This window comes from Desmodus rotundus, chromosome 8 (genome assembly GCF_022682495.2).
Source record: "Desmodus rotundus isolate HL8 chromosome 8, HLdesRot8A.1, whole genome shotgun sequence".
Classification (NCBI taxonomy): Eukaryota; Metazoa; Chordata; class Mammalia; order Chiroptera; family Phyllostomidae; genus Desmodus; species Desmodus rotundus.
The window spans coordinates 69,307,005-69,327,614 of record NC_071394.1 but is presented as its reverse complement, the minus strand read 5'-3'; the positions used below and the strand labels follow the sequence as shown (position 1 = coordinate 69,327,614).

General features: G+C 38.9%; 1 protein-coding gene across 1 annotated transcript in view; it reads right to left on the bottom strand.

The window, feature by feature from the left end:
• SHQ1 (SHQ1, H/ACA ribonucleoprotein assembly factor) overlaps positions 1–20,610 on the bottom strand; it is a 158,572-nt gene that overhangs the window by 112,393 nt on the left and 25,569 nt on the right. The window contains exon 6 of the mRNA XM_024556685.4: positions 2,146–2,273. Coding sequence (XP_024412453.2) covers positions 2,146–2,273 — 128 coding nt within the window. The remainder of the gene's footprint in view (positions 1–2,145; positions 2,274–20,610) is intronic.

The window sequence follows — 20,610 nt, the reverse complement described above, 5'->3', positions numbered from 1 at the left end:
GAAGAGCTGAATTTGCTTGTGGGTAGAGGATGAAGTGACTGAAAGCCCACTCAGAGTCAAGCAAGCAGCATTGTTCCCTCTCTGACCCCTCTGCCACATACAGTGCCACAACACAACCATGTGGGTTGTACCACCCTGGCCAATATCTAAGGCTTTGCCCCTTACAATGTAGCAGGTGCACTAAAAAAAAAAAAAAAATGATCCTAATGAAAGAACAGATCAAACCTCCAAAAATAGAAGTAAGTGATAAAAAGATGGCCAATCTGTCAGATGCAGAGTTCAAAACACTGGTAATCAGGATGCTCACAAAATGGTTGAGTATAGTCGCAAAATAGAGGAAAAAGGGAAGGCTATGAAAAGTGAAATAAAGGAAAATGCACGGGGAACCAACAGTGGAGGGAAGGAAACAGGGACTCAAATCAATGGTTTGGAGAAGAAGGAAGAAATAAACATTCAACCGGAACAGAATGAAGACACAAGAATTCAAAAAAAAATGAGGAGAGCCTTAGGAACCTCTGGGACAACTTTAAACATTTCAACATTCAAATCACAGGGGTGACAGGAGAAGAGGAAGAGCAAGAAATTGAAAACTTAGGGGTGGGGGGTCATCAAGAAACATGTATGAAGGACACATGGACAAAGCCAAAGGGGGTGGGATCAAGAGTGGGAGACTGGGATGGGTGGGGCGGGGGGAACATGGTGAGGTGAAAATGGAGACAAATGTACTTGAACAACAATAAAAATATAAATAAAATAAAAAATAAAAAAAGAAATTGAAAACATAATGAAGGAGAAATTCCCTAATCTGGCAAAGGAAATAGACTTCTAGGAAGTCCACAAAGCTCAGAGAGTCCCAAAAAAGGTGGACCCAAGGAAGCACACACCAAGGCACATCCTATTTACATTACCCAAGATTAAAGACAAGGACAGAACCTTAGAAGCGGCAAGAAGACAGAGTTACCTACAAAGGAGGTCCCCATAAGACGATCAGCTGATTTCTCAAAAGAAACCTTACAAGCAAGAAATATTCAAAGTCATGAAAGGCAAGGACCTACATCCAAGATTACTACTGTATCCAGCAAAACTATCGCTTACAATGGAAGGGCAGATAGAGTGCTTCCCAGGTAAGGTCAAGTTAAAGGAGTTCATCATCACCAAGTCCTTATTATATGAAATGGTAAAGGGATTTATCTACGAAAAAGATGATAAAAAATATGAACACTAAAATGACAACAAACAACTATCAACAACTGAACCTAAAAACAAAAACAAACTAAGCAAACAACTAGAACAGGATCAGAATCACAGAAATGGAGATCACATGGAGGGTTATCAGCGGGGAGAGGTCAAGAGGAGAATGAGGGCAAAGGTACAGGGAATAAAAAGCATAAATGTACAGAAGAGGCAGGTGGAGGTTAAGAATAGTATGGGAAATGGAAAAGCCAAAGAACTTACATGTATGACCTATGGACATGAACTAAGGGGGCGGGGAATGCTGGTGGAAGGGTGGTGCATGGTGGAGGGGATTAAAGGGGAAAAGAAAATGGGACAACTGTAATAGCATAATCAATAAAATATATTTTAAAAAAATAAAAAAGGACTCTTTGTGGATTACATTTGGCTTAATGTTAAATATGGCACAGCTATCTGGTGGAACTCATATAATCGACTCCCAGTTCAGCTTTCATTGATACAAGTGGCCCACCTGCTCTATATAAGGTACAAGTATGAGGAAGACTATTCCAACTTCTACATAAAATCAGTTGTGAACAAACTGAGGACACATCAAATTCATTCAACAGACAAAAGTAATAAAAACTTGTCTTCTCCCACAACATTAGCAACACTCAAATGCCCTTCCCACAGAGGAATGTTCAGATCTCTCAAGCAGATTCCTCAACAACTACCAATGTCTTATGTGTTAATGCCCTGAAATGTACTAAAATAATAAATAAAAATTTTAAAGGACCCCAATGATTCAAAAGTAAAACAGGCTTCAGAAGAATTTAGATAAATAAGTATAATTATTGAGTCACATTTTCCAGCCCGGGTTGAAGACTCCATTTCCAAAATTAGCAAACCAAAATAGTAGTATCTTTGCTCTTACAGGTGGTAAACAAATGGGCCTACTTTTGAGTTTCTTACCCAATGTAGCATGATTTTCTTGCTCCTGACTCTTTCCCAAAATAGTCAGCATTTCTGAATATGTATCAGTCCACCAAGGATTATACTTCAAAATCTGTTCAACTGCTTCATCTTCAAAAAAGTCAGCTCTGGGGGAAATAAAAAACAACAACACTGAATGTCAGGTGGGCTTGTTATACAAATTTCAGCTGGTTTTCATGGTTTCAAATTTTATAACTCATTATATTTGCACTAGAAATATACATTAATTCAGAGTACATTTCAAGGAAAGACTGAGCACTGAATTTACTTTCTTCATGGTTAGTAATCATCATAAAATGAAAAATAAGCAATTGACTAAAAGGATATTTGACATTTACAATCACTTCAAATGGAAGGCACACACAGGCCAGTCTTAACCTGAAGTCCCCTCCCCTCTCTTGCAGTGCTGTGGGATGAAGTGAAACCATACAAACACACAAGGGACTGAAGCCCAGCACTTGGGCTGGATTTGCACAAACCAAAGAAAAATAAACACATGAGTGGAAAATTTAGGATACTGAATATCCACACACAGGCTACACACACACACATGCATCACTATTTACCATGTGCACTCATATTTTCTACCAAGATACAATCTATTTTATTTAGTTTTGCTAATCTTAATAGGTCCTTCATTTAAAATTACAGGGGAAAAAAAGCAATATTTGTGGAGAACAGAAAATTAATTTTCCTGTACTTCACTTTCTCAGTTTTAACTAGAAAAATAACTGCTATATTAAAAATACACACTTGGAGGACACATTTTCAGAAAATATGCTATCCTACATTCTAAGTTACAAATTAGTATTCTTGGGAAACAAATGATAAGAAGTATACCTTCTAGGGAAAAATTCATTCATATTTTAGTTAATTAGAAACTCAAGGGAATAGTTGTTTTGATTAATTGGCTTTGCTATCTGATAATTTTATGACATCACTTTTTCTCTTCAACCAAGATACCAAAATCTTTTTAAAATTAGAAATATCACAGATAACAAGTTCTTTGTATGTACCAACCACTGCAGTATGTGGTTCTCATTCTTTTTTTTTTTTTTTTTTGAATCCTCAGACTTTCCCCATGGATAGGAGATATTCCCTGCCCATTTTACATGGGTAGAAACTGAGGGTCAGAAAAGTTGTAGATCATTGCCAAAGGCAAAAACCAGTAAAAAGTGTAGCCAGGATTTGGACCCACTTAAGTCTTACTCCAGAATCCAAGCTATCAACCAATATACACATTCTATTTTTATGCTTGAGAAAACAAAATACATATTGAACAAAACTAAATAGCAATTATCTTGAAACAATAATGCTCAATATCAATTTTGGTCAGGTGCACAAATCCTATGAGACTAGGATAAAACAGTTGCTTTACAGACTAACCCTGTTAAGAGTCTCTTATTAGCCATCTCCCCCTTTTTAAAGTGAAGGAAAATTCAAACTGATGGTTGCCAGATGGGAAGGGGGTTGGGTGAAAAGGTAAAGAGATTAAGAAACACAAGTTGACAGTTACAAAACAGTCACATGGATATAAAATCAGCATAAGGAATCTAGTCATTAATACTGTAATAACTATGTATGGTGTCAGGTAGGTACTAGAGTTGGGGGGGATCATTTTGTAAATTGTATAATTGTCTAACCACTATGCTGTACACCAGAAGCTAATTTAATATTAAACATCAACTGTGATTCAAGCATTTTTTTTAAAATAAAGTGAAGGAAAACTTTTAAACTTACGTTCTATAGACTTTCATCCACTAATCAGAATGCAAACTTTTTCTAGCAAATGAATTCCCAAAAAGATAAACAGTAAGAGTAAGTGGCTAAGATGTTAAATAAGTCAACAAAAGTATTAACTTTATGCTATGTTCCAAGCTCCATGTTGAGCACTGTTACATGGCTGACAGGACACAGGGGGTCTTGGCCCTTACAAAACTTACAGTCTCACAGGAGAGTCAAACAATTACAGTCCAGCATAAGTGTTATGACAAATGTTATGGCAGAATGAAATTGAGATGACAACCAAGGTCCCTGAAACAAATAATATCTAAACCAATAGCTGAATAATAATTAAGAATTAACCAGATGAATAAGAGAGGTGGGAGAAAATAATCTGGGCTGAAAGAATAATTAGCAAAGGCTAGGAAACAAGAAGGCCCATTTAAGAAAAAAAATTGATACTAGCTGAAAATAATGGGTTGTGGTGACAATAACCTTGTAAGTCATGATAAAAACTCTAGAGGATTTTTATCCCTAACAAAAACTGAATACTTAAAAAAGCTTTTGCATAGGGGACTGACATCAGTGTGTTCCAGAAACATCACTCTCACTGCTACCTACAAAATCGTTTAAAGGGACCTGAAGGAACAGAAATAATGGTGGCCTTGAATAAGATAGTGGCAGTGGGCATGGAGGAAAGTGGATAGATCTATCATATAGTTAGAAGCTTGCTAGCATTCTCAGGATGTAGGAGTCAAGGGAGCTAAGAGCCAAAGTTGATGCCCAGGACTTTGGCCTCAACAATTCAGTGAACAACAGTGATCTTTGTTGAGACAGGAACACAGGATACTAAATGAACATGACAGGAGAGATAATGACTTCTGCTTGGAACAGGTGGAGTCTGAGCTGTCCTTTTAGGACTCACAGAGACCTGTCCAAGATGCAGTTAGACATGCAAGTCTGATGCTCAAGAAAGACATACAGGACAGTTAAGGAGGCCAAAGAAGAGGCCAGGATTGCCCATGAAAAACTGTCAGGGGAGCAAAAAGGACCCTGAACACTGAAGTGCCATGGGCACTCAATGCAAAGGTAGAAGACTCCATGTGAAAAAATACTGGGTTTTCCTTTGAGAGGGAAATGGTTTAAAAGAAAATGGCTCTATAAAACATTATCTCTGCCATCTCCATGCTTCTTCTCCTTGCCCCCCAAATTTTCATAATGTTTAAGTTATTATTTGAAGTAAAATATCACTAATACCATCCTAGTAATTAAACTGTGATGGTTTTTACAGTGTCCATGATTTAAGAGTTTTGTGAATAGATCTGAGGCTGACTAAGATAGTCTACTTTCCAGAAAAAATTATTTCCAAGTTTTTAAATACCATTAAATTTAACAAGCATTCACTGAGTACCCTCTATGTGCATGCAGATCAGAGATGAAGACTGGCAAGTCTTGCTCCCTGCTCTTCAGGACTCCACAGTTTAATGAGAACCACACACACACACACACACACACACACACACATACACACACACAAACAGAATGCTGTAAAAACAAGATGAGCCATAACACGGGAGCACTGAGGAGCACTTCCCCTGCCAGCCTAGGAGAGAGGGTCCCAGGGAGTGACAACTGAGCCAAGTCTTAAAAGATAAATAAAAGCAATTCAGGCAGGCTGGGATAAGCAAGAAAATAGCTGGCAAAGGGATACCACAAGTACAAAGTATGTAAGAAGAGATGCAGGTGGAGAAATGCAAACATTCATTACTGCTACACTATAAAAAGTGGACGAGGAGCGGCAAAAGAGACACTAAGAAGCAGATAGGGTCTAGATCACAGAGTACTAAGTCATCATAAGAACTTAGAAGCTGTGGACCCTGAGGAAGAAGATACCTACTAAAAAGGGTTCCTGGTGGCTAACTGGGCTCAAATTAAAAAAACAAACCAAAACAACAAAAAAAACCCAGGACTTAGTAGCCATTTCTACGCAGGGGCCTCTCATTCAAACTGCCCTTCAGGAAGAATCTTGTACTGAACTGCCTGCCTGCACTACGGTCCTGCTGTCTGAGCCACACCTTATCAAGGAGTTCCTGGAGTCCTATTTCATCCAATAGGACTGAGGCTTTCCCCATCCAATTGGAGCTGGGCAGCTATCTCCCCATTAGCTTCTTCACTGATCAATCAGAGTGGCTCTATTCTGACCAATCAGGACAGTGCCTTTTGGAGCAATCCAACTGCAAGGATTTGATTCCTCATTTGTATGCGGACGGACCAATCATGGACCAAGGCAGGGACTTCTGTCTATGTAAGTCAGCTCTCCTTTGACTCTGAAAGGGCACTTTCCTTTTCCACCAAAGACTGCATGGGAAACACTGAAGATATCTCACCTGAGCAGAGCAGACCAGCGCAGGCCAGAGTAGACTGGCAAAGACAGAGCAGACCAGTGCAGGGCAAAATAGATCAGCAAGGAGCAATGCAGAGCTATCTAGCCAGAGAGGGACCTGGTCCCAGGGCTGTGTGGCCCTGTGGTCACCTCAACCCAGGGTGACCTTATACATGTGTTTTCACAGCCCTGCTATTACCACAACTGAGCTATTTTACACTGAATAAAGTTTCATCCTTCACCATACCACATATTGGGGATTATTGCTGGCACTGAAGTGGTGCCAACGACCATTGGATAACAAAGTTCATGCTGTAAGCAAAGAAAAACTCAGTAAGAGTTTAAGCAAATTTTCATTTTTAGTATATAAAATATTATAGTGGTGGTTTTATAGTTGACGGATTTGCAGAATTTCAGGGTGGAAGAAGAGATATCAGGGAGGCAGTGAGGAGACTGCTGCAATAAGTAGGACAGATGAGGGTCAGAAATAGATGGAGTGAAGGAAACAGTTGGGTAAATGATACAACTTTAAGATAGATTGGAAGTGTGGGATAAGAAAGAAGTCAAAGATGAATCCCAAGTCCCTAACCTGGGTGACTAGAGTGAAAAATCAGGCACTTCACCATGGAGAAAATTCAGGAAAACTTTAAAGGTAAAATGATTAGTTCAATTTGTACATGGTAAAATAGAAGAATCAGAGAGATGCCCAGTTGCTCTAAAAACCCTTTACCTGGCACTTATCACAACTGAAATACTCCGTATCTCCCCACTAGAATGTAAGCCCCATGAGGAGCAACCTTGTCATATTCACAGCATGTGCTCCTTGTTACCTGCAAAACTGCCTGGCACAAAGTTCATTAAAAAATTATTTGTTGAACAAATAAATGCATGCATGAAAAACTGAATAAATGAAATTTTATTCTAAAGCTTTCTCCTAAGCTTGGTATTTTGAATAGAAAGCCACTTTAGAAGTATAGGTGATCCTCTGCTCAAGCTCATAATTACTACTTGTTGTGTTGAGTTCTCCCCCCAAAATCCAAAAGCCTGCTCAGAATACTACCTTCTTTAACAAATTTATAGCACTGAAAATTATAACTTAAAATGGGACCCCAAGTGCTATTTGATCATTCTTGTCCCTTTTCTTATCTCACAGATATTTGAATGTTGACTAAATTATTTTATTTTTTCCTAAAGAAGGAAATAGGCAAGATTTTATTAACTGGTTGAAGTAAAAAATATGACAACGATTAAAAAACAATTTGCCTGGGAAGGAAAAAAGAACACTCTCAGCAAGAGAAATACAAAAACTTGGCTATAATAAACAAATGAGGAAAAAGTATAAAGAAATGTTTTAAGATACATTCAACATATTTTAATGTAAAATAATATCCAAAAGGTATTATAAATGGCATCTATATGCCAAGCATTCAACTGGGCTACAAAATATAGCAGGAAAAATCATGTCTTGACATCCAGGTATTACAACAAAAGGATTTTTAAAAACCAAAATCATTCACATGTATCTTTGAAATGTATAATCTTTTAAAAATATATAATAAATTTACCTCACTGTTCTGCCTTAGGGAACATAAAATGAGTTTTCCTTAAGTTCCTCAAAAACCAGACAACATGAGGAGAAATCATGACTTGGAAGGAGGACAAGTCAAAGTTGAAAATGTCATCTACTACACTAATGTAATATATATTGTGCATGTGTTATATATTATACTATATATGTTACATGTATATATTATATTACATATATATAGATGTATAATATAATACATTCAATGTACTGTCTACATGGTAGATAAGAATTTATAGTAAACTTTTCTTCCATCGCATTAACCATTAAAAGCAACAAAAAAAGCACCAACCAAATTGAAAATTTAAAGGAATTTTACTTGCACTTCATTTAATATTAACACATCTGGGTGCCTAAGTCAACAAATGTAAATAATTGGTAATGAGGTCTCTGACCTCAGCAGCATGGTGGTATGAGACATCCTCCAGGACTCTTCCCTTGAAGTTACAATTTGGACATCTAAAATTCAACAAAGGATTACCTGGTCAACATACAAACATGCATGAGAGAACATCATATAGAAATATCTGAAGGTGGGTGTATTGGATCAAATGGGGGAGGAGAAAAGAAAACAGGACAGAGATGAGTGCCACAGACACAGCTCAGCCCACAGCTCACTGTGATACTCAGTAGCGGGGAAGGAGTCAGCCCTAAGGACGAGAAGGGTAGAATCAACACTCCTGCCTGAGTGGTCAGCACATACTGTGGCTGAACCCAGGGGCAGTCACTACAGGGGCAGAGACTGAACACAAAGATGCAACAGCTGACTATTACCAGACAGAACACAAAATCACCTCTCTTCACCATCCCAGAGCTTGCAGAAGTAATAGCAGAGAAAGTGTCAGGTTATGGAGCACATTTCTGCAGTCCTAAGAACTGGAGAAACAGAAACACTTCTCCCTGAGTGGCAGACTCACACTGTGGGCAATCCCAATGACAGACATAGAGATAAAGCTGTGGCAGCTGCGATCTGGCAGCTACCATTACTGGGAGGAGGATAAAGCCACAAACACACAATCTGGCCTATCCCAGTGCATCCCTGCACCTACCCATGACAATGAAGTCCAGTAAAGGCACCTGAGACACCTCAGGTAGTACAGCACTGATGAAGCATCTAGTTGTTTGTAGAAGACAGTGCTGGGATCTCCAGGGACCAGAACCCAATTGCCTACCACATACCCCCATGGGAATGGTGCCTTGAGACTGAGGCAACCTGGTCAGAGAGGGGACACTCACCTCCCCAGGGAATAAGAGCATTTTCCATGGCAGAGGGAACAACTACCTACAAAAATTCCTGAAGCACCCCCCACCCCCAACCCCACCCCCGCTGTACAAGAGAAAATAAAAACTTATGCTTCAGCGCCACCTAGTGGAAAACAAAAAGACCTCTTCTTATCAACCTGCTAAATAGAGAAGTGTTACTCATTTAAAAAAGCAAATTTCAGAATCTGGAAGATGGCAGCGAGATAGGTGGGAGCAGAGTCCACTTTCCCCTGGGCACCAGTGAAACACCTAGCTGATCTTCTGAGGAACAGAGGGAACAGCCAATGGTATTCCAGCATATATGAAGATCAGAGACCAAAGATAGAGGACATTGAAAAAATCAGACAGTAAGAAGAGTGCTTAAGGACAATAAGGTCCCTGGGACCAGCGCGGGGACCAGGGCAGCTGAAGCCCCAGGCTCAGGCGGCAGGGTATGCTGCAAGACTCTTGGGAGAGAGCCAGGCTGGGCTGTGCGAGAGACCAGGTGCTTGTTTGAATAGAGGGGGGCTTGAATAGGAGGAATTTCTCAAAAAGAAAAAGAAAAAAGAGGCACTCAGCAGCTGTTTAGAGATTTCACAGCAGCCTCAGCCTCCTGAGCCCCCACCCCCACAGCCCCTGGACTGTGCATGCCCGAAGTCCTGAGTGGGTGTGCACCCCGATCAGCGGCCTGGGGACCGACACCTGAAGCACCAGGGACGGAACACTTCCCACCTAGCCGCTGTGCACAGAGCCCTGCTGGGCCTACTCGCTCTCTAGGAGGAAGGCAGAAGACCCAGCAGAAGGGAGCTGTAGGGCTACCGGGAGACGGCAGTCCCCAGAAAGACTTGACTCAGTAAGGGGCTGTACTACCCTTAAGGGGCACTTAGAGCCCCTAGCATCTAGGACAGCGAAGAGCAAGAAGGTGGAGTGTGAGTTGCCCCTACTTGGTGCACCTCAAGGAGAGCGCAACTGAAGCAGGGTGCAGCCAAGAGGAGGGCCCCAAGAAGGGATTTGTGATGGGGTCCAGGACTCGGGGTGTCCAGGAAATATTAGAAAAATGTATATAGGATGTCCTCACCCCTACAGGCCTGAGCCAAGGGGGATGGGACACATGGAACAGGGCCATTCAGAGCTGTTTTGGGTAGCAAGAGCTTTGCAGCTAACCCCTGGCACAGTCATTTAACATATCTATAACCTTTAACTGGTTTCATGGATGTGTCAAGTAGCTGTGGCCATGCTTTGAGCCAGGGGGATGGGACCAAATTCCACCCAGGATGGGACTGGGAAGTAACTCCCCCTGGTTACAGGGCCTGCGTGAGAGCGTGGAGATGATTGGCTCCATGCCATGGGGCCACACCTGCCCAGACTTACTATGGCAGCCCAGTAAAGCTGGAAGAATACAGGGATGCTGGCAGGTATAGCTGACTGTAGGAGGAGTCAGAAATGGGGCTGCAAAGGAAGATGGGCACTGGGATTTAAACCTAGGCCCGGCAGCCACAGAAGGAGAAGGAAGAGACCACGCGGCTCTGAAGTAAATGGGGGAACCACGAGGCTCAGAAGCAAGTAGATAGATAGAGGTCCACGTGGTTCTCAAGTGGGGAAAAGGACCACGCGGTTCTGAAGGAGAGTAGAGAGGACCACGAGGTTTTGGAGTGCTTCTTCTTGCCACGCGGCTTAGGCAGCAGGAGAGACTTTGCAGTCATAGAAAAGGGGAGAAAGGACTCTTGCTGGTGGGCCATGAGAAGGTGCCACATGGCTTTGGATTAACTGGAGATTGCAACAGCTACACAGCCGATGGTGCCGGGAGCCTGAATCACGGACTTCTACTTCTTTTCCTGAGACACGGTACCCTGGACTGGGCACAGGGAGAGGGAAGGACTGTGCATCTGTGGGTATTCTCGAGGACTTTACTGTCTTATTGAAGACATTAGGTCATTATTCTAAGTTTGTGTAACTTTTAAATAAACAATTCCTTTCCTTTTCACCAGTCTCTGGCATTGAGAGACGTCTTTCCTCTGGCGGCGGGCATTTCGAACCTAGCAGGTGGGCGTGGGGAAGGAACCTCCAGAGACAGAAAGGCGGAATCCTTTCTGTAATAATTTATCGTGAACCACCCCCTCCCTCTTGCTCTGTAACACAACTGGTGAACTAAATGCCTAGGCGGGGAGCAGAAGGGCTCTGAGGAACTGGGCTGGAGGCTGGACAACAGCCAAAAGTGCCCCTCAGGAGGGAGAGAAAAGCAAAACCAATCCCTCCCCAGCCTGTCCAATAAAGGAAGACCAGCAGAACTGGCCTGACCTGTTTAAAGCCAGCAGAAGGCTTTTTTTTTTTTTTTTTTTAATTCCTTCTTCCTCTCCTTCTTTCCTTTATCCTTCCTTTTCTTTTTTATTTATTTTAATTTTTTTAAATCCTCCTTCCTTTTTTTCCTTCTATCTTTTTTATTCCTTCTTGCTTCCTTCCTTCTTTTCCTTTTCTATTTCATCTTCCTTCATTCCTTCCCTTTTTCTTTCCTTCTTTTTTTTTTTTTCTTTTTCCACAGGTGAGACAATAAAACCTGGAGCTCTGAAAAGACCAGAGATAGACCCAAACAGGGGTCGTCTTAACAACTGAGACAGTGATACAAAATTCACTTTGCTATGACACAGAACATGCCAGGTGGGAGCGGTGAACACCAGTACACCTGCTGGAAGAGGAAACCCACCAACAAAGGAACCACCAACAGATAACAATGTAAGAAGGTGAAGGAGGGAGCCACACTAACCTCAATCCAGAACTGATCTGGAAATACAACTAAATAGTGGAGAAATTACTCAGAACAAACAACTGAACAAAAGTGACAGAAAAGCCTCAAAACCTTGTACACACAGAAAAATCACCTTCAACACAACCTGTCCACACCTGTACAACAGAATACAAGACATGGTGGACGGAGTAACCCTCAGTCAACCAGCTGGAGAGAAGGACCCACCAAAGAAAGACCCAACAACACTCAAAACCTAAAGACATACATAGAGCCAACATAAACAAAAGCCTAAGACCAGCGAGCTCAGGAAATTAAGGAGACCATACCACTGAATCCCACAGGCATTTTACCATAGAAGTTCACACCATAAACCCAGGGAGTCAGAACAGATCAATTTAAGAAGCAGAGACTAACAAGAAGAGTCTCACAAACAATGGCAAGACAAAGAAACAATCCCCAAATGAAAGGAAAGGAGGAAGCCTCAGAAAGAATGCTAAATGAAATAGAGGCAAGTCAACTATCAGATACTGAGTTCAAAGCAGTGGGTATCAGGAAGCTCAATGAGCTCACAGAGAACTACCAGAAACTACAGGGAAACTATAATGAACTCACTACAAACTATATCAACATGAAAACGGAAATGGAAACTATCAACAAGAGCCAAGAGTAAATGAGGAATACAATTTCTGAACTGAAGAACACAGTAGAAGGAATCAAAAGCAGACTAGATACAGCAGAGGATCAAATCAGTGAGCTGGAGGACAAAGTAGAAAAAAAAACACACGGAAAGAGCAAGAAAAGAAAAGAGGCTCAAAATGAATGAAGAAGGATTAAGGGAAATGCAGAAAAACATGAAACATAATAAATCCATATAAGGGGATACCAGAAGGAGAAGAAGAGCAAGGGTTAGAAAACCTCTTTGAAAAAGTAATGATGAATAATTCCCCTATTCTGATGAGTGAAAAAGTCACACAAATCAAGGAAACATAGAGAGTCCCAATCAAGAGGAACCCACAGAGGCCCACATCAAGACATATCATAATTAAAATGGCAAAACTCTAAGACAAAGAGAGAATCTTAAAGGCAGCAAGGGAGAAACAGGAAGTAACACACAAGGGAGCCCCAATAAGGTTAGCAGATGAATTCTCAATGGAAATGCTCCAAGCCGGAAAAGAATGGCAAAAAATATTCCAAGTAATGAAAAACAAGGGCCTGCAACCAAGGCTACTTTACATAGAAAGGCTCTCAATGTAGATATAAGGCAAAATAAAGAGCTTCCCAGACAAAAGAAGTCTAAAAAAATACACCTCCACCAAACCAGCTCTTCAAGAGATGCTACAGGGACTGCTTTAAGAAATGGAAGGCAAAGAGAAGGAGAGAGGAACACAGGTACAGAAAAATGACAATGAATAAGTACCTATCAATAATAACCTTAATGTAAATGGATTAAATGCTCCAAATAAAAGACTTAGAATAGCTGAATGGATAAGAAAGCATGACCCACATATATGCTGCCTAAAAGAGATCTACCTCAGGACAAAAGACCTACGCAGACTGCAAGTGAAGGGCTAGAAACAAATTTTCCAAGCAAACGGACAGGAAAAAAAAGCAGGGGTAGCAATACTCATATCAGACAAAATTGACTTCAAAAAAAGGGCCATAAAAAGAGACCCAGAAGGTCGCTTCATAATACACAAATGAAGAATCCACCAGCAAGACATAAACATCGTAAATATATATGCACCCAAATAGGAGCACCCAAATACATAAAGAAAATCTTGGAGGACTTCAAGATAGATATTGACAGCAACACAATTACACTAGGGTATTTTAATACCCCACGATCAAAAATAGACAGATCTCTCAAACAAAATAACAACAAATATATTGTGGCACTGAACAATGTCCTAGACCAAATGACTTAACTGATATATATATAGATCCCTTCATCCCAAAGATACAAAATACACATTCTTTTCAAATGCATATAAAACATTTGCAAAGATAGACCACATGATAGGACACAAAACAAGCCTCAACAAATTCAAGATAATTGAAATCATATCAAGCATTTCTCTGAACACAAGGGAATGAAACTAGAAACCAACCCCAAAGGAAAAAACCCAAAACCCTCAAAATCATGGAGACTGAATAGCATGCTATTAAACAATGAATGGGTCAAGAACGAGATTAGGGAAGAAATCAAAAACTTTCTGGAAACAAATGAAAATGAACTCACAACAACCCAAAACCTATGGCACACAGCAAAGGCAGTCCGGAGAGGGAAGTTTATAGTGATTAAGGCCTACCTAAAAAGATAGAAACATTTCAAACAAACAACCTAACCCTACGCCTGCAACAACTCGAGGACAACAAAAACAAAGACAGCCCAGAGCAAGCAGAAGGAAGGAAATAACCAAGATCAGTGCCAAGTTAAATGACATAGAGAATAAAAGCACAATTCTAAGGATCAATGAATCCAGGAGCTGGTTCTTTGAAAAGATAAACAAAATCGACAAGCCTTTAAGTAGGCTCATCAAGAAAAAAAGAGAGAGGACCCAAATAAACACAATTAGAAATGAAAGAGGAGAGATTACAACTGATACCACAGAAATACAAAGGATTGTAAGAAGTTACTACGAAGAACTGTATGCCAAAAAATGTGAAAATCTAGGTGAAATGGACACATTTCTTGAAAAATATAATCTTCCAAAACTGAATGAAGGAGAAGCAGAAAACCTGAACAGACCAGTAACAGCAGGCTAAATTGAAGCAGTCATCAAATAACTCCCAACACACAAAACCCCTGAACCAGATGGTTTCACAGGAGAATTCTACAAAGCATTTAAGGAAGAGCTAACCCCTATCCTTCACAGAGCATTCCAAAAAAATCCAATATGATGGAAGACTCCCAAAGTCTTTCTATGTAGCCAGCATCATCCTAATCCCAAAACCAGACAAAGACACAACAAAGACAAAAAACTTCAGGCCACTTACTCTGATGAACATAGACGCTAAAATTCTCAACAAAATATTGGCAAACCGCATCCAGCAATACATTAAAAAGATTGTACATCATGACCAAGTGCAAGTCATCCCAGGAATGCAATAATGATACAATTATCTCAAGTCAGTGAATGTAATACATCACAAACAAAACGAAAGACAAAAATCACATGATCATATCAATAAATGCAGAAAAAGCATTTGATAAGGTACAGCACCCATTTATGAGAAAACACTCAGCAAAGTGGGAATAGAGGGAACATTCTTCAACATAATAAAGGCCATATATGAGAGACCTACAGCCAAAATCATACTCAATGGGCAAAAACTAAAATCTTTCCCAGTAATATCAGGAACAAGAGGTTGTGCACTTTCACCACTTCTATTCAAGATACTATTGGAAGTTTTAGCCATAGCAATCAGACAAGGAAAGGAAATAAAAGTGTCCAAATTGGAAAGGAAGAAACAAAACTGTCATTGTTTGTAGATGACATGATAGTATAGATAGAAAATCCTAAAGACTCCACCAAAAAACTGCTTGACCTAATCAATGAATTTGGCATAACAACAGGATACAAAGTCAATATCCAGAAATCAAAGGCATTTTTGTACACCAACAATGAAACACAAGCAGGAATCAGGAAAAAAATCCCATTTGATATAGCAACAAGAAAAATAAAATACCTAGGAATAAACCTAACCAAGGAGGTAAAAGACCTGTACTCAGGAAACTACACAACACTGAAGAAACAAATTAAGGAAGATGCAAACAAATGGAAGCATATATGGTGTTCATGGATTGGACAAATTAACATCATCAAAATATCCACACTATCCAAAGAAATTCATAGATTCAATGCAATACATATTAAAGTACCCATGACATACTTCACAGATATAGAACAAACACTTCAAAAATTTATATGGAACCATAATGAGTCTGAATAGCTGCAGCAATTTTGAGAAAGAAGAACAAATTAGGAGCAATCACAATACCTGTATTACATCAAACTGTATAACAAGGCCACTGTAATCAAAACAGCCTGGTACTGGCATAAAAAGAGGAACATAGACCAATGGAACAGAACAGAGAGCCCAGACATGAACCCAAGTCTCTATGGTCAATTAATATTGGACAAAGGAGGCAGAAGCATAAAATGGAGCAAAAATAGCCTCTTCGACAAATGGTGCTGGGAGATCTGAACAGCTACGTGCAAAAAAAAATGAAACTTGATCACCAACTTACACCATACACAAAAGTAAATTCAAGGTGGATAATATACTTAAATATAAGTCATGACACCATTAAAGTACTAGAGGAGAACACAGGCATGAATACCTCAGATATTTCACACAGCAGTATTTTCACTGATATGTCCCCTAGAGCAAAGGACATAAAGGAAAGAATTAACAAATGGGATCTCGTCAAAATAAAAAGTTTCTTCATCGCTAAAGAAAACAGTATTAAATAAAAAGAGAACCAACCATATGGGAAAATATATTTGCCAATGATACTTCAGACAAGGGTTGAATCGCCTAAATATATGAAGAACTCACATGACTCCATTCTAAGGCAAGCAACCCAATTAAAAAATGGGCAAAGGACTTGCACAGACACTTCTCCAAGGACATACAGAGGGCCCAGAGACATATGAAAAGATGCTCAACATCACTAGCTATCAGAGTGATGCAAATTAAAATCACAATGAGATACCATTTCACACTGATCAGAATGGCCATCATAACCAAAGCAACAAACAAGTGTTGGAGAGGTTGTGGAGAAAAGGGAACACAGTGCACTGTTGGTGGGATTGCAGACCAGTGCAACCACTATGGAAAATAGTGTGGAATCTCCTCAGGAAACTAAAAATGGATCTGCCTTTTGACCCAGCAATTCCACCGCTAGGATTATATCCTAAGAACCCTGAAACCCCAATCCAAAAGAACCTATGCACTCCAATGTTCACAGCAGTACAATTTACTATTAATAGCCAAGTGCCGGAAGCAATCTAAGTGCCCATCAGTAAATGAATGGATCAAAAAACTATGGTACATTTACACAATGGAATTCTATGCAGAAGGAAATGAGCTCCTACCTTTTGCAACAGCAAGGATGGAACTGGAAAGCATTATGCTAAGCGAAATAAGCCAGGCAGTGAAAGACCAATACCATATGATCTCACCTTTAAGTGGAACCTAATCAACAAAACAAACAAACAAGGAAAATATAACCAAAGCCACTGAAATTGAGAAAAGGCTGACAGTGACTGGAGGGGAGAGGGGAGGGAATTTCAGGGGGAAAGGGTGAAGGGTTTGTAGGAACAATTATAAAGGACACATGGACACTAATGGGCTGGGGGCTAGGCTGTGGTAGGGGGAAAAGGCACTGAACTGTACTTGAACAACAATAAAATTAGGGAAAAAAATAAAAATATAAAATAAATAAAAAAGCAGATTTCATTTCCATAAATACCTAGGCAGAGAAATAATCCATCAAATACCACGAATAACCGAGATAACAAGGTTGCTCTGAGAAGGAAATGAACAACCTTCAGGAAAAAATCTTTAATGACAGAGAACTCAAGACTGGCATTCTAAAAAACCATTCAGTGAGATATAAGAAAGCTCAAAAGGTCGTTTAATGAACTCCAAAGTAAAATCAATGAATAAAAGGAGTACTTGACCAAAGAAATAGAAACTTTAAAAAAGAACTAAATTAAAAAAAAAACTAAATAGAACTTCAGCAGATGAAGAACTTGATTGCTATAAAAGATGAAGCATGAACTAGAGAGCTTAGGAAATAGAACTGACCAGATGGGGGAAAGAATTAGTGATAATGAAGATAGAAATGTAGAAATGATTTACATGGAAGAGAGAGAGACTTGACAGATTTTTTAAAAAATGAAATAACTCTACAAGAATGATCTGACTCAATCAGAAAGCACACTATAAAAATACTGGTATACCATAATGAGAAGAAAAGGAGAAAGAAACAGAGAGCCTATTCAAACAAATAATCAATGAGAATTTCTAAAACCTGTGAAAAAAACTGGATCCTCGAATCCAAGAAGCAAATAGAATACCTAATTATCTAAATCCAAAAAGGCCTTCCAAGGAACCATACATTAAAACTGTCAAAAATTAATGACAAAGAAAGAATTCTCAAGGAAAATAGGAAAAAGACAACGGTAACCCATTACATTATCATCAGGGGTTTTTTTCCCAGCAGAAACCCTACAAGCTAGAAAAGACTGGAATCAAATATTCAAATTACTGAAAGAGAAAAATTACCAGCCAAGAATAATACCTCCAGCAAAGATATATTTGAAATACGAAGGAGAAATAAGGACTTTTCCAGACACACACAAGCTGAAAATTTACCACCAGAAGAGCTGTAATACTGAAGGAAATTCTACCTAAATCAAAAAGACAAAAGAATACAAAACTATGAGTAAGATGACTAACAGACAAAAGCAGAAATTGCAACCCTTGGTAAGAACATGATAATATACATTTAAATATAGCATAAAGGTTAACAGAGGTAAAAACATAAAAAAAGAGAAGACAATAGCTACTACAATTTAGAAATGAACTCACAGCAGAAAAAGGAATAAATTTTGACAACAAAAACTAAAAGGGAAGGAGGTAAAGGCTTGAATTTGCACAAAGAAAGAGAAAAAAAGGACTGCATTTTTCTGCATTCAGAAAAAAAGGACTAGAGTATACATGAAACTTTTTTACATAAACCTAATGCTAACCACACACACAAAATCTGAAACTGAGACAAATTACAAAGAAAAGGAGGAAACAAAGAAAAAATCATAGAATACCACCAAACTTAAAAAAAAACATAAAACACAACAAAAATGGAAAAATGGAGATACCAGAAAACGAAAAAATAAAATGGCTATAGAAAATCCTCATATATCAGTAACCACCCTAAATGTAAAAGGACTTAACTGAGCAATTAAAAGGCATAGAGTAGCAAGTTGAATCAAAACAAAAAACCCAACTATATGCTGCCTTCAAGAAACACATGTCAGTTGCAAGTACAAATAGATTCAAAGTGAAGAGGAGGAAAATGATACTACAATCAAATGGCATCCAGAGAAAAAGGGGTCTGGCCCCACTTACCTCTGACAAAGATTTTTTAAAAATGTAATAAAAGACAAAGATGAACATTTTATAATGATAAAGGGGACAATACTTCAAGAAGACATAACACTTCTCAATATATATGCACCCAATGTGGGAGTACCAAAATATATAAAGCAACTACTAACAGAAAAAAAGGAGAAACTGAAAAAAAATTTATAGTATAGGACCTAAACACCCCATTGACAGCAATGTATAAATCATCCAAACAGGAAAAAGGAAAAAAAAAAAAAGGAGCCTGATCATTGTGGCTCACTTGGTTGGGAGTCATCCATACCAAAAAGTTGCAGGTTTGATTCCCATTCAGGGCACTTGACTGGGTTGCAAGTTTGGTTCCTGGTCAGGGAGTGTGTAAGAGGCAAGTGACATGTTTCATCCTCACATTGATGTTTTCTCTCCCTATCTTCCTCCCTCCCTTCCCCTCTCTCTAGAATCAATAAAAGAAAAAAAAGAAAGCATTCATTCCCACCAGTGATTACCCAACATCTCAGAACCCTCTTTTAAATAAATAAATAAATAAATAAATAAATAAATATTCACCTTACATAACACATTAGACCAAATAGAGATAATCAATATTTAAGAGTTTTTCATCCCAGAACACTAAATTATATATTCTTCACTAGTACACATGGAAAATTTTCAAAGACAGACCATATGTTGGACACCAAACTAGCCTCAGAAGACTGAGATCATACCAAGCACATTCTCCAACCACAATGCTTTCAAATTAGAAATAAACTGAAAGAAGGAGCGGGAAAAACCAGAAATAGGTGGAGAGTAAAACAACATGCTACTAAATAAGGACTGAGTCAACGAAGAAATAACAGACCAAAAGATACATAAAAATAAAGTAGACAACAATACAAAATAGCAAAATTTTGGGCTTATAGCAAAAGAGTAATAAGAGAAAAGTTTATATCATTACAGGCTTCCCTCAAGAAACAATGAAAATCTCAAATAAACAAGCTAACATTTTACTTTAAAGGACTAGAAAAAGAAGTAGAAACGAGGCCCAAAGTCAATAGAAGGAAGAAAATAATAAAAATTAAAGTGGACTCAAACAAAATAGAAAACAGACAACAGAAAAAATAAATGCAACAAAGACCCGGTTCTTAAAGACTAATGAAACTGACAAACCTCTGGCTGGACTCACTAAGGAAAAAGGAGAAAGGGCTCAAACAAAATCAGAAATGAATTAGAAGTTTCAACAGATACCACAGAAATATTGAAGGCTATATAAGAATACTATAAAAGGCTATATACCACCAAATTCAATAACCTAGAAAAAATGAACAAGTTTGTAGAAATATATAACCTTCTTAGAATGAATCAAGAAGAACTGGAAAATCTAAATAGACTGATCAACAGTAAAGAGATTGAATAGTCATCAAAAACCTCTCAAGCAGTAAAAGTCCAGGACAAGATGGCTTCTCTAATGAATTCTACCAAGCATTAAAAGAAGATTTATACATACCATTCACAAACTCTTCCAAAAAATTGAAGAAGCAATATTTCCTAACTGCTTTGATATGGCTAACACTACCCAGACAAAATCACACAAAACAAAAAATAAAATTACAGACCACTATCTCTGAAGAATACAAA